This window comes from Oncorhynchus keta, chromosome 31 (genome assembly GCF_023373465.1).
Source record: "Oncorhynchus keta strain PuntledgeMale-10-30-2019 chromosome 31, Oket_V2, whole genome shotgun sequence".
In the NCBI taxonomy this organism is placed as follows: Eukaryota; Metazoa; Chordata; class Actinopteri; order Salmoniformes; family Salmonidae; genus Oncorhynchus; species Oncorhynchus keta.
The window spans coordinates 14510125-14523212 of NC_068451.1; the positions used below are offsets into that span (position 1 = coordinate 14510125).

The 13088-nt window shown below is 48.0% G+C and overlaps 1 protein-coding gene across 4 annotated transcripts in view; it reads left to right on the forward strand.

Annotated features, from left to right (window-relative positions):
- The window catches only part of LOC118364061 (DENN domain-containing protein 4B-like), a 44555-nt gene extending 33261 nt beyond the window's left edge, over nt 1-11294 (forward strand). For 2 of the 4 annotated variants that reach the window (XM_052489656.1, XM_052489657.1), the window contains exons 14-27: nt 136-272; nt 470-584; nt 1077-1412; nt 1528-1672; nt 1806-1958; nt 4911-5148; nt 5266-5548; nt 5708-5988; nt 6959-7121; nt 7221-7460; nt 7569-7668; nt 7756-7921; nt 10569-10627; nt 10736-11294. In XM_052489656.1, coding sequence (XP_052345616.1) covers nt 136-272; nt 470-584; nt 1077-1412; nt 1528-1672; nt 1806-1958; nt 4911-5148; nt 5266-5548; nt 5708-5988; nt 6959-7121; nt 7221-7460; nt 7569-7668; nt 7756-7921; nt 10569-10627; nt 10736-10881 — 2562 coding nt within the window. In that variant the 3' untranslated portion in view covers nt 10882-11294. The remainder of the gene's footprint in view (nt 1-135; nt 273-469; nt 585-1076; nt 1413-1527; nt 1673-1805; nt 1959-4910; nt 5149-5265; nt 5549-5707; nt 5989-6958; nt 7122-7220; nt 7461-7568; nt 7669-7755; nt 7922-10568; nt 10628-10735) is intronic. The other 2 variants (XM_052489659.1, XM_052489658.1) reach the window with 2 other exon arrangements.
- Nucleotides 11295-13088: the final 1794 nt, after the last annotated feature.

Genomic DNA, 13088 nt, shown 5'->3' on the forward strand with positions numbered 1-13088 from the left:
GTGTGTTGATTCTAATACTGAAACCGGATGAGCCTTTTTGTATTTGCGCAGCTAATGGAAATGTGTGTGATCCATTCCTGCCCTCTATGTTGTCAATGTTTGTGTCTACCTGTGTATATATGTGGTGTGTGTAAGCAGTCAGATGTGGAGAAGCCTGAGGAGGTGCGTCTGATAGACCTGGACGAGGCCCACAGTGGGGAGCACACGGTCTTCATCATGCCCCCAGAGGAACCCCAGGAGCCAGATGGTTCAGAGTGCCCCACTCACTACAGGTAACACAGGCGCTACATATAGCAGGGTATGTGTTCACTAAGCTTCTCAGAGTAGGGCTGGGACTAGGATGAGTTTAGTCTTTTAAATGATAAAGAATAAGAGGGTTGATCTGATTCTAGATGAGCACAAATAAGGGCCCCGGCACTTTAGACTGTCTGATGCTGTGACCAGTGACGGCGTGTTTGTCTGTTTACAGCTATGAGACGTTCCCTGTGCTCTGCATGGATCTGTTTGACCAGCCTCAGGACCAGCTACGTGTCCCTACCAAGGGGAGTGCCCCCAGCAGCCCTGCCCCGCGACGGACTAAACAGGTACAGACCCCAACCGCTGCACCAGAGCCCCAATGCAACCCCACTGAATGCCAACAACCCCAGTGGATCCACTTTATCAAAACCACTAGGAACTATACAATAATAAGAGGCTGACTCACGCTGTTTAATTTCAATCTTTATTATTTTATTAAGAACATTACCCTGCCAGCAAATCAAAATGTATTAGCATCAATCAACTTGATCTGTTCAAGACTCCCCAGTTTATGATAACCCAGTTTTCCACAGCTAAAGAGGGAACATGCTTCACTGTTTTTCTGTGCCATTTGAATTTAATGAGCATTCATATTTCATTCTTCATTCAATATTTAAAAGCAGAAGCACAGTGGCGGCTGTGTATTTTGAGTGAATACCCCAAGCACCCTTCAGGGTTGTTAAGTTTGCCTTCTAGGACACATAAGAACCACATTATTACAGCTTTAGTAAATCTAGATTGGATGACCTAACTCCTCTGTATCCCCCTCTCTCCTTTAGGAGATTAAGCTGGCACAGAAGCGGGCACAGATATACTCGGCAGTGCCCGACATGTGGTCCAAATGCCTGCTGGGCCACTGCTATGGGCTGTGGTTCATATACCTGCCCACCTTTGTGCGGGCGGAGAGTGCCAAGGTGCGTGCCTTGCAAACGGCATATGAGGTGCTCAAGCACATGGAGACCAGGAAGGTGGTACTACCGGATGAGGTGTGTTACAGGATCCTGATGCAGCTGTGTGGGCAGTACGGGCAGCCTGTGCTCGCTGTTAGGGTACTTCTGGAGATGAAGAAAGCTGGGATCACACCCAACACCATCACCTATGCATACTACAACAAGGTGAGACATTATTTACTTCAATTAAAAGTCGAACCCCGTCTGTGATCTCATCTGTAAGTGTTTGTATTTTTTTTCTCCATATTGACTCACCTCTGGCTCGGCCCGCTCTCCTCAGGCAGTGCTGGAGAGCAAGTGGCCCTCTACCAATCAGGGTGGCCGTCTACGCTGGGCCAAGTTGCGTAACGTTCTAATGGCCGTGGCGCAGTTCAGACAGCCAGTCAGACAATGGCAGAAAAGTGGTTCAGTAGGCTCGCGGACAGGTCAGTACATTATTTATTTATTTTGTACTATTGTTTGTAAACAAAAATTGTCATTGGTTTTAGTGGCCTTTTTAACAGATAAAAAAAAAACGTGTAAAAACAGAGGTGAAACATGTTTTGTCTTTTTAAATAGATACAATGGACAGTAACCAACGATCCCGCCCACAATCTAACCTGATTCGCCAGTCCAGCTGGAGCGGCCTGAGTGAAAGCTCCAGCCACGAATCGCTGACGGGGTCTATGGTGAAGAGCAACAGCCTGAACAGCATGAGAGGCTCAACAGACAGTGAGTGATGGATATCTATTATATAGAAATAGCACTGTCATTGGAATGTTATACACTGTTCAAAAAAATAAAGGGAACACTTAAACAACACAATGTAACTCCAAGTCAATCACACTTCTGTGAAATCAAACTGTCCACTTAGGAAGCAACACTGACTGACAATACATTTCACATGCTGTTGTGCAAATGGAATATCAAATCAAATCAAATTTATTTATATAGCCCTTCGTACATCAGCTGATATCTCAAAGTGCTTTACAGAAACCCAGCCTAAAACCCCAAACAGCAAACAATGCAGGTGTAAAAGCACGGTGGCTAGGAAAAACTCCCTAGAAAGGCCAAAACCTAGGAAGAAACCTAGAGAGGAACCGGGCTATGTGGGGTGGCCAGTCCTCTTCTGGCTGTGCCGGGTAGAGATTATAACAGAACATGACCAAGATGTTCAAATGTTCATAAATGACCAGCATGGTTGAATAGACAACAGGTGGAAATTATAGGCATTTAGCAAGACACCTCCAATAAAAGAGTGGTTCTGCAGGTGGTGACCAGACCACTTCTCAGTTCCTATTCTTCCTGGCTGATGTTTTGGTCACTTTTGAATGCTGGCGGTGCTTTCACTCTAGTGGTAGCATGAGACGGAGTCTACAACCCACACAAGTGGCTCAGGTAGTGCAGCTCATCCAGGATGGCACATCAATGCGAGGTGTGGCAAGAAGGTTTGCTGTGTCTGTCAGCGTAGTGTCCAGAGCATGGAGGCGCTACCAGGAGACAGGCCAGTACATCAGGAGACGTGGAGGAGGCCGTAGGAGGGCAACAACCCAGCAGCAGGACTGTTACCTCCGCCTTTGTGCAAGGAGGAGCCCTGAGAGAGCCCTGAAAAATGACCTCCAGCAGGCCACAAATGTGCATGTGTCTGCTCAAACGGTCAGAAACAGACTCCATGAGGGTGGTATGAGGGTCCTACGTCTACAGGGGGGGTTGTGCTTACAGCCCAACACCGTGCAGGACATTTGGCATTTGCCAGAGAACACCAAGATTGCCAAATTTGCCACTGGCGCCCTGTGCTCTTCACAGATGAAAGCAGGTTCACACTGAGCACGTGACAGACATGACAGAGTCTGGAGAAGCCGTGGAGAACGTTCTGCTGCCTGCAACATCCTCCAGCATGACCGGTTTGGCGGTGGGTCAGTCATGGTGTGGGGTGGCATTTCTTTGGGGGGCCGCACAGCCCTCCATGTGCTCGCCAGAGGTAGCCTGACTACCATTAGGTACCGAGATGAGATCCTCAGACCCCTTGTGAGACCATATGCTGGTGCGGTTGGCCCTGGGTTCCTCCTAATGCAAGACAATGCTAGACGTCATGTGGCTGGAGTGTGTCAGCAGTTCCTGCAAGAGGAAGGCATTGATGCTATGGACTGGCCCGCCCGTTCCCCAGACCTGAATCCAAATGAGCACATCTGGGACATCATGTCTCGCTCCATCCACCAATGCCACGTTGCACCACAGACCAGGAGTTGGCGGATGCTTTAGTCCAGGTCTGGGAGGAGATCCCTCAGGAGACCATCCGCCACCTCATCAGGAGCATGCCCAGGCATTGTAGGGAGGTCAGTACAGGCACGTGGAGGCCACACACACTACTATAGTATATATGTAAAGTATTTAATAATAATATTTCATTCATTCAGATCTAGGAGGTGTTATTTTAGTGTTCCCTTAATTTTTTTGAGCAGTGTATAATGGCATTGAGGAGTACACCAACTCAGTCACCAGCTTCATCAGCGTCATCCCCACAGTGACCATATGTACATATCCCAGCCAGAAGCCATGGATTACAGGCAACATCTGCGCCGAGTTAATTGCAGCCTTTTTCAAAGAGCAGGACACTAATCCGGATGCTTATAAGAAATCCCCCTATGCCCTCAGACGAACCATCAAACAGGCAAAGCAACAATACAGGACAAAGATTAAATCCTACTACACCAGCTCTGACGCTCGTTGGATATGGCAGGGCTGGCAAACTATTACAAACTACAAAGGGAAACCCAGCCGCGAGCTACCCAGTGACGCGAGCCTACCGAATGGGCTAAATGCCTTTCATGCTCGCTTCAAAGCAAAAAACCCTGGAGCATGCATGAGAGCACCAGATGTTCCGGACGACTGTGTGATAACACTCTCCGTAGCCAATGTGAGCAAGACCTTTAAACGGGTCAACATTCACAAGGCCTTTGGGCCATATGGATTACCAGGACGTGTACTCAAAGCATGCACGGACCAACTGGCAAGTGTCTTGATTTACATTTTCAACCTCTTCATGACTAAGTCTGTAATACCTACATGTTTCAAGCAGACCACCATAGTCCCTGTGCCCAAGACATGACACCGCCTTTTCCCCCTAAGCAAACAGTGTCAGAGGAAGGCCCAAAAAATGGTCAAAGACTCCAGTTACCCAAGTCATAGACTGTTCTCTCTGCTACCACATGGCAAGCACTACCAGAGCACCAAGTCTAGGTCCAAAACATCCTTAACAGCTTCTACCCCCAAGCTATAAGACTGCTGAACAATTAATCAAATGGCCACTCGGACTATTTCCATTGACACCCCCACTCCCCCTTTGTTTTTACACTGTCTATTCGCTGTTTATTATCTACGCATAGTCACTTTACCAGGACCTACATGTACAAGTTACCTCGCACATTGACTTGGCACCAGTACCCCCAATATATAGCCTCGTTATTGTTATTTTATTGTTACATATAATTTGTTACTTTATTTAGTAAATCATTTCTTAACTCTATTTCTTTAACTACATTGTTGGTTAAGGGCTTTCGTGTAATCATTTCACGGTATTTTGTTGTATTTGGCGCATTGGATTTGGTTTAATGTAACATAACACTCTCATCAAACAGCTGTGTCTGTTTGGGAACCACCCTCCTAACAATTTCCACCCCACAGAGTCTAAGCTCTCAATGAAGGCGGTGCTCCGGAACCCAGGTGCCAATGGCTGCAGCGGTCCCGCCTCCCGTAAACCCCCCGTGGGGCCACGAGACACCTCCACCCCTTCTCCCTTTCCCCCTAGTGGTGTCATGGTGCGCCGCGACCAGGTGTGCCTGTCCACCTTCTACAAAGACTGTGCCGAGATGGCCGACTCTGACCCTGACTGCAGCTGCCAGCCTGGGGAGAGAGATGGCAGGTGAGGGGGTGGAGAAGCTGGGACTGATATGTTCTGGTATGTTTTTTGGATTACATTTTGAATATCGCTTTGATATACTATAAGAGTATATCTCCCATTCCTCTGTTCTCAATGTAGGCCACCTGGGCCTAGAGACACTGTGAGCCGCAAGGCCGTGGACGAGAACTACAACAATGTGTCACCAACGAGTCGGGGCAGCCTGACGGGGAAACTGCAGCAGCTGCTCACGCCTACTCGCCATCGAGTCTCAGGGCGGCGGGCCGCCAGTGTAGACGCCCGGCGCTCGGGGGGAGAAAACGGGCCTGTGAGCCGGGTGTCGGAACAGAGACAGTCCCGAAAAGCCCAGGTGGCTGAGAGCCTACTGAAGGCTAAGGAGAGGCTCTACAATGCTACCTCTGAGGTGAGGGGACAACATGTGGGTGGTTGTAGCTTATAGTGTAACTACACTGTATTGGCCATCTGATTTAGTTTACTGTGGTAAAATGCATTTGTAGATGTAGGGAGAGTTATCAAACCTGTCAAAACATGCTTAATGTTCCACCATCCTTTTCCTCTGTAGAGTTCTCTGTCGGTGGGGAGTGACGTTGACCTCCCTGACACCACCAATTTGGCCTTTCCTCTCCGCAAATCCTGGGACACCAACCAAGAGGGAGCGGGACTACAGGTGTTGATGTCGAGCTGCTCCTTGTGTCGGAGCTGTAACTCCCTGGTCTATGATGAGGAGATAATGGCCGGGTGGACGTCTGACGACTCCAACCTCAACTCCAGCTGTCCCTTCTGCTCGACCACCTTCGTCCCCCTTCTCAACGCTGAGATCTGTGACCTAGGACCTGTCAGCAGGTAGGACTACTCCTCTCATCATAACATCACCCTAACGTTTGTGTGTATCCCAAATGGCACCCTATTCCCTATATAGAGCCCAACTTTTGACCAGGTCCCTTCATTTTGACTCCTATTCTTATTCAATCTGTCTATTCAGGGCCATGTACAGGCCTCACCATATGTATTTGGAAAGTGAAGCTACAGTTTTACTGTCTAAATACAAATGGTGAGAACTGTGTCATGTATGGTGAGGACTGTGTCATGTATGGTGAGGACTGTGTCATGTATGGTGAGGACTGTGTCATGTATGGTGAGGACTGTGGTGAGGACTGTGTCATGTATGGTGAGGACTGTGTCATGGGGCGGCAGCGTAGCCTAGTGGTTAGAGCGTTGGACTAGTAACTGGAAGGTTGCGAGTTCAAACCCCCGAGCTGACAAGGTACAAATCTGTCGTTCTGCCCGTGAACAGGCAGTTAACCCACTGTTCCCAGGCCGTCTTTGAAAATAAGAATATGTTCTTAACTGACTTGCCTGGTTAAATAAAGGTTAAAAAAATAATAAAAATGTATGGAGAGGACTGTGCCATGTATGGAGAGGACTGTGCCATGTATGGAGAGGACTGTGTAATGTATGGTGAGGACTGTGTCATGTATGGTGTGGACTGTGTCATGTATGGTGAAGACTGTGTCATGTATGGAGAGGACTGTGTAATGTATGGAGAGGACTGTGTCATGTATGGTGAGGACTGTGTCATGTATGGAGAGGACTGTGTAATGTATGGTGAGGACTGTGTCATGTATGGTGAGGACTGTGTCATGTATGGAGAGGACTGTGTAATGTATGGAGAGGACTGTGTAATGTATGGAGAGGACTGTGTAATGTATGGAGAGGACTGTGTAATTTATGGTGAGGACTGTATGATTCTTAAACTGAATTAAACTGAATTAGACTTTTTTATCACCCAATCCTTTCATTTTGACTAACAAAGCACTCACCATAGCCTGGAACGTACCAACTGGAACACGGAGGAGGAGGTGGAGAGTGCAGCCAAGCCCCCTGGTGGCCAGGAGGTCATCCTGGGTCACAACGGTGTGAGTGAGGACTCCAGCTCTGAGACCAGCAGTTATTCTGAGAGCAGCAGCGCTACCATGGTACTCTACCAACACTGGTTTATTTCTCATCTTTATCTGTTGGCTTCTGGGAAATATTCAGTCTAGCGATAACCACAGTTAATGTGTTATTGACTCCAGGGTTCATCGGTGGGCGAGTCTCCCCAGGTGACGGTGGCCTACCTGAGCCCATTGGTGCTGCGCAAGGAGCTTGAGAGCCTGCTAGAGAACGAGGGCGAGGTGGTGCTGGCACAGGGCCAGCTCCTGGACAGCCACTCCATCATCTTCTGGAACATGGTTTGGTACTTCCATCGCCTGGGCCTGCCCAGCAACCTGCTGCAGCTGGTTCGCTCCTCACCGCTGGCCAACCAACTAGCACAGGTAACTCTACTCCCAGGCTTCTCTTGGGGCCTAGTGATGAATTATTAGTATGTTACAATACATAATGTCCTCATTCTAATGTTGAGCTCCTGTCTGTGTGTATGTCAGACTTCAGAGAACTCAGCAGTGAGGGTGAGGCTGCTGTGGGACACACTGACCCCTGACACAGACCACTGGCCCCCCCTCTACATCCTGTGGAGGATACACAGTAAGATACACACGTTATTCACAAGGAAATACTCAGATGATACAGGTTAAGTTCCTTTCATGAATTACATATCTCTCTCTCTCTCAGGTGGCGTACCCATGCGGAACCACAGCTGGCGGAGGCACAACCACCCCTTCACCCTGGCCTTCCTGGAGGAAGTGCTGCGCTGGGTCGGTATGAACGAGATACACAAGGGAATCACCCTCTTCCTGGAAACTATTGCTAAGCAACCGGGCACGCCCAAGATACAAAGGTGAGTGCAGGAAATGGCCTCTGAAATTACATTTTGTGTTTGTGTGAGTAATAGTGGATTCAGAAATTATTCACACCCCTTGACTTTTTCCACGTTTTGTTGTTATACTCAGAATTTTAAATGGATTCAATTTTTAAAAAATTGTAACCGCCCTACACACAATTCCCCATATTGTCAAAGTTTTTCGAAAATTCTACAAATTAATTAAAAATGAAAAGCTGGGCCTCCCGGGTGGCGCAGTGGTTAAGGGCTGTGCCATCAGACTCTGGGTTCGCGCCCAGGCTCTGTCGTAACCGGCCCCGACCGGGAGGTCCGTGGGCGTCGCCCGAGTTAGGGAGGGGTTGGCCGATAGGGATGTCCTTGTCTCATCGCGCACCAGCGACTCCTGTGGCGGGCCGGGCACAGTGCGCGCTAACCAGGTTGCCAGGTGCACGGTGTTTCCTCCGACACATTGGTGCGGCTGGCTTGTGTATCGGAGGACGCATGACTTTCAACCTTCGTCTCTGCCGAGCCCGTACGGGAGTTGTAGCGATGAGACAAGATAGTAGCTACTAAAACAATTGGATACCACGAAATTGGGGAGAAAACAGGGTAAAATTTCAAATGAAATAATAATAATGAAAAGCTGAAATGTCTTCAGTCAATAAGTATTCAATCCCTTTGTTATGGCAAGCCTAAATATACTGAACAAAAATATAAACACAACATGTAAAGTGTTGGTCCCATGTTTCATGAGCTGAAATAAACCATCCCAGAAATGATCTATATGCACAAAAGCAAATTTCTCTAAAATGTTGTCCACAAATTTGTTTATATCCCTGTTAGTGAGCAATTCTCATTTGACAAGATATGCCACACCTTTCAGGTGGATAGACTATCAAGAAGCTGATTAAACAGCATAATCACTACACAGGTGCACCTTGTGCCCAGGACAATGAAAGGCCACTCTAAAATGTGCTGTTGTCACACAACACAATGCCACAGATGTCTGAAGTTTTGAGAGAGGGTGCAATTGGTATGCTGACTGCAGGAATGTCCACTGTTGCCAGAGTGTCAAAACCGCAGACCACATGTAACCACACCTGCCCAGGACCTCCACATCTGACTTCTGAGGAGTATTTCTGTCTGTAATAAAGTCCTTTTGTCGGGAAATACTCATTCTGATTGGCTGGGCCTGGCTCCCCAGTGGGTGGGCCTATCTATAGATTAGGGCCTTATTTAGTCATTTCAATTGACTGATTTCCTTATATGAACTGTAAACTCAGTAAAATCATTGAAATTGTTGCATGTTGTGTTTGTACAGGCTAATAAGTTAATGAGTAAAAATGTTGAATGAATAGTGTTTAACATGATTTTTGGTACCTCATCTCTGTACCCCACACATACTGTAAGGTCCCTCAGTTGAGCAGTGAATTTTAAACACAGATTAAACAACAAAGACCAGGGAGGTTTTGCAATGCCTCACAAAGAAGGGCACCTATTGGTAGATGGGTAAAACATTTAAAATATGACATTGAATATCCTTGATGAAGTTAATAATTACACTTTGGAAGGTGTATTAGTAAACCCAGTCACTACAAAGATACAGGCGTCCTCTCTAACTCAGTTGTCAGAGAGAAAGGAAACCACTTGGGGATTTTCCCATGAGGCCAATGGTGACTTTAAAACAGTTTGAGTTTAATGGCTGTGATAGGAAAAAACAGAGAATGGATCAACAACATTGTAGTTACTGTGCAATATTAACCTAATTGACAGAGTGAAAAGAAGGAAGCTTTTACATAATAAAAATATTCCAAAACATGCATCTTATTTGCAACAAGGCATTAAAGTAATACTGTAAAAAATGTGGCAAAGCAATTCACTTTTGTATTGAATACAAAGTGTTATGTTTGGTGCAAATACAACACATTACTGAGTACCACTCTCCCTATTTTCAAGCATAGTGGTGGCTGCATCATGATATGGGAATGATTGTAATCATTAAGGACTGGGGAGTTTTTCAGGATACAAAAGAAACGGAATGGAGCTAAGCACAGAGGAAAACCTGGTTGTCTGCTTTTCACCAGACACTGGGAGAGGAATTCACCTTTCAGCAGGATAATAACCTAAAACACAAGGCCAAATATACACTGGAGTTGTTTACCAAGAAGACAGTGAATGTTCTTGAGTTACAATTTTGACTTAAATCTACCTGAAAATCTATGGCAAGACCTGAAAATAGTTGTCTAGCAATGACCAGCAAACTTAACAGATCTTGAAGAATTTTGAAAAGAATGAGAAAATGTTGCACAATCCAGGTGTGGAAAGCACTTTGAGATTTACCTAGAAAGACTCATAGCTGTAATCGCTGCCAAAAAGGCTTCTACAAAGTATTGACTCAGGGGTATGAATACTTATGAAAATGAGAATTCTGTATTTAATTTTCAATATATTGGCAAACATTTCTAAACATGGTTTCAGTTTGTCATTATTGGGTATTGTGTGTAGATGGGTGAAAAAAATCAATTTAATCCATTTTGACTTCAGGCTGTAACACAACATAATGTGGAATAAGTCGCAGAGTATGAATACTCTACTTTGTCAAGGCAATGTTTTGGTTATGTGATTGCACAATTGTGATCGATAGTACTTTGTGTTGTGTGTCCAGGAGTCTGTACAGAGAGATGCTCTTCCTCACGCTGGCTGCCATGGGTAGAGATCACGTTGGTAAGCAGCCTTTTTTAAGACACTTTAAACACAGTTGGAGTACTAGAACTTCAGTATAGTTTCAGACCAACCAGGCTTATTGTTTACAGCACTTTCTATGTCTTTTAGCTGCGTTTGATAAGAAATACAAGGCTGCGTACCAAAGGCTGAGTGGCTCCTTGGGGCGCGGGGAGCTCCGCAGGAAGCGAGCCCAGCCACCTAGCCCCAAGGCTGTGGACTGCAGACGGAGCTTCCTGCTGCCCCTCGAGTGCTGATACCACCTCCAGCCTGCAGGCTCCACCCACTCCAATCCAGATCCGCCCCCATCGCTGCTGCCTCCACCCACTCCAATCCAGATCCGCCCCCATCGCTGCTGCCTCCACCCACTCCAATCCAGATCCGCCCCCATCGCTGCTGCCTCCACCCACTCCAATCCAGATCCACCCCCATCGCTGCTGCCTCCACCCACTCCAATCCAGATCCACCCCCATCGCTGCTGCCTCCACCCACTCCAATCCAGATCCACCCCCATCGCTGCTGCCTCCACCCACTCCAATCCAGATCCACCCCCATCGCTGCTGCCTCCACCCACTCCAATCCAGATCCACCCCCATCGCTGCTGCCTCCACCCACTCCAATCCAGATCCACCCCCATCGCTGCTGCCTCCACCCACTCCAATCCAGATCCACCCCCTGCTGCCTCCACCCACTGATCCACCCCCATCGCTGCTGCCTCCACCCACTCCAATCCAGATCCACCCCCATCGCTGCTGCCTCCACCCACTCCAATCCAGATCCACCCCCATCGCTGCTGCCTCCACCCACTCCAATCCAGATCCGCCCCCATCGCTGCTGCCTCCACCCACTCCAATCCAGATCCGCCCCCATCGCTGCTGCCTCCACCCACTCCAATCCAGATCCACCCCCATCGCTGCTGCCTCCACCCACTCCAATCCAGATCCACCCCCATCGCTGCTGCCTCCACCCACTCCAATCCAGATCCACCCCCATCGCTGCTGCCTCCACCCACTCCAATCCAGATCCACCCCCATCGCTGCTGCCTCCACCCACTCCAATCCAGATCCACCCCCATCGCTGCTGCCTCCACCCACTCCAATCCAGATCCGCCCCCATCGCTGCTGCCTCCACCCACTCCAATCCAGATCCACCCCCATCGCTGCTGCCTCCACCCACTCCAATCCAGATCCGCCCCCATCGCTGCTGCCTCCACCCACTCCAATCCAGATCCGCCCCCATCGCTGCTGCCTCCACCCACTCCAATCCAGATCCACCCCCATCGCTGCTGCCTCCACCCACTCCAATCCAGATCCGCCCCCATCGCTGCTGCCTCCACCCACTCCAATCCAGATCCGCCCCCATCGCTGCTGCCTCCACCCACTCCAATCCAGATCCGCCCCCATCGCTGCTGCCTCCACCCACTCCAATCCAGATCCGCCCCCATCGCTGCTGCCTCCACCCACTCCAATCCAGATCCGCCCCCATCGCTGCTGCCTCCACCCACTCCAATCCAGATCCGCCCCCATCGCTGCTGCCTCCGCTCCCTAGAACACTGATACCCAGCTGCCAAGAAGAGTGGATGAGAAAAGCTAGATAGAAAACAGACAGAAAATTCTGCCTTCACCTTTCACTTTGGACTTATTTGCTGTGCTGCCCCTAGCACAGCCTGGCCACACTATAAAAGCCTCCCAACTGTGCAACTGTACCTCACTGTCCTTGTTTGTGTGAACCAGATATCTACATTTTACCTTCATTCATTTTAATTGTGCAACTGGACTTTGGACCGCTTCCTCAACAACTAAACACAACCCTCTCGGCCTATAGTTTAGCTACAGGGATTATTGGACCTGGTACTGTACATACAACCCAGCCCCCTTGGACTTTGCTCATTGCTCGTATATAGATGGTCTCTGCCTCACCAATATAACTCATACTGGTTTGTAGGTCATAAACCATGCATTTCATATGTATGCAATTTGTAAGGAATATTACCGACCTGCAATCTATGCATTCAATGTGAACATGTTCTATAACTTGCATTGCTTTGCTTTCAGACAGAAAATCTCATAAGAGTGGGAGATGTCTAGTGATGGGAAGTGTCTATCATCGAACTGTAACACATACATTACATTGCGAGGGTACATGCCAATCACTCAGTCAGACAAAACTTTTAGGCATTTCATGCCTCTCTTGCTATTTTTCACTCTCTGGAAAGAATTCTGTCAACCGGACATTGGTGGTAAAGTCTAAGCCAATCCAAAATAGGATGTTTACTCTGGGAGAGGGGGTTGTTGATTATTGACTTCGGGAGGAATATGTCAACTCTGGGAAAGGATGATGTCAAACCTGGGAGAGGATTATGTCAACTCCGGAAAAGATGTCAACTCTGGGAAAGGATGATGTCAAACCTGGGAGAGGATGATGTCAAATCCGGAAAAGATGTCAACTCTGGGAAAGGATGATG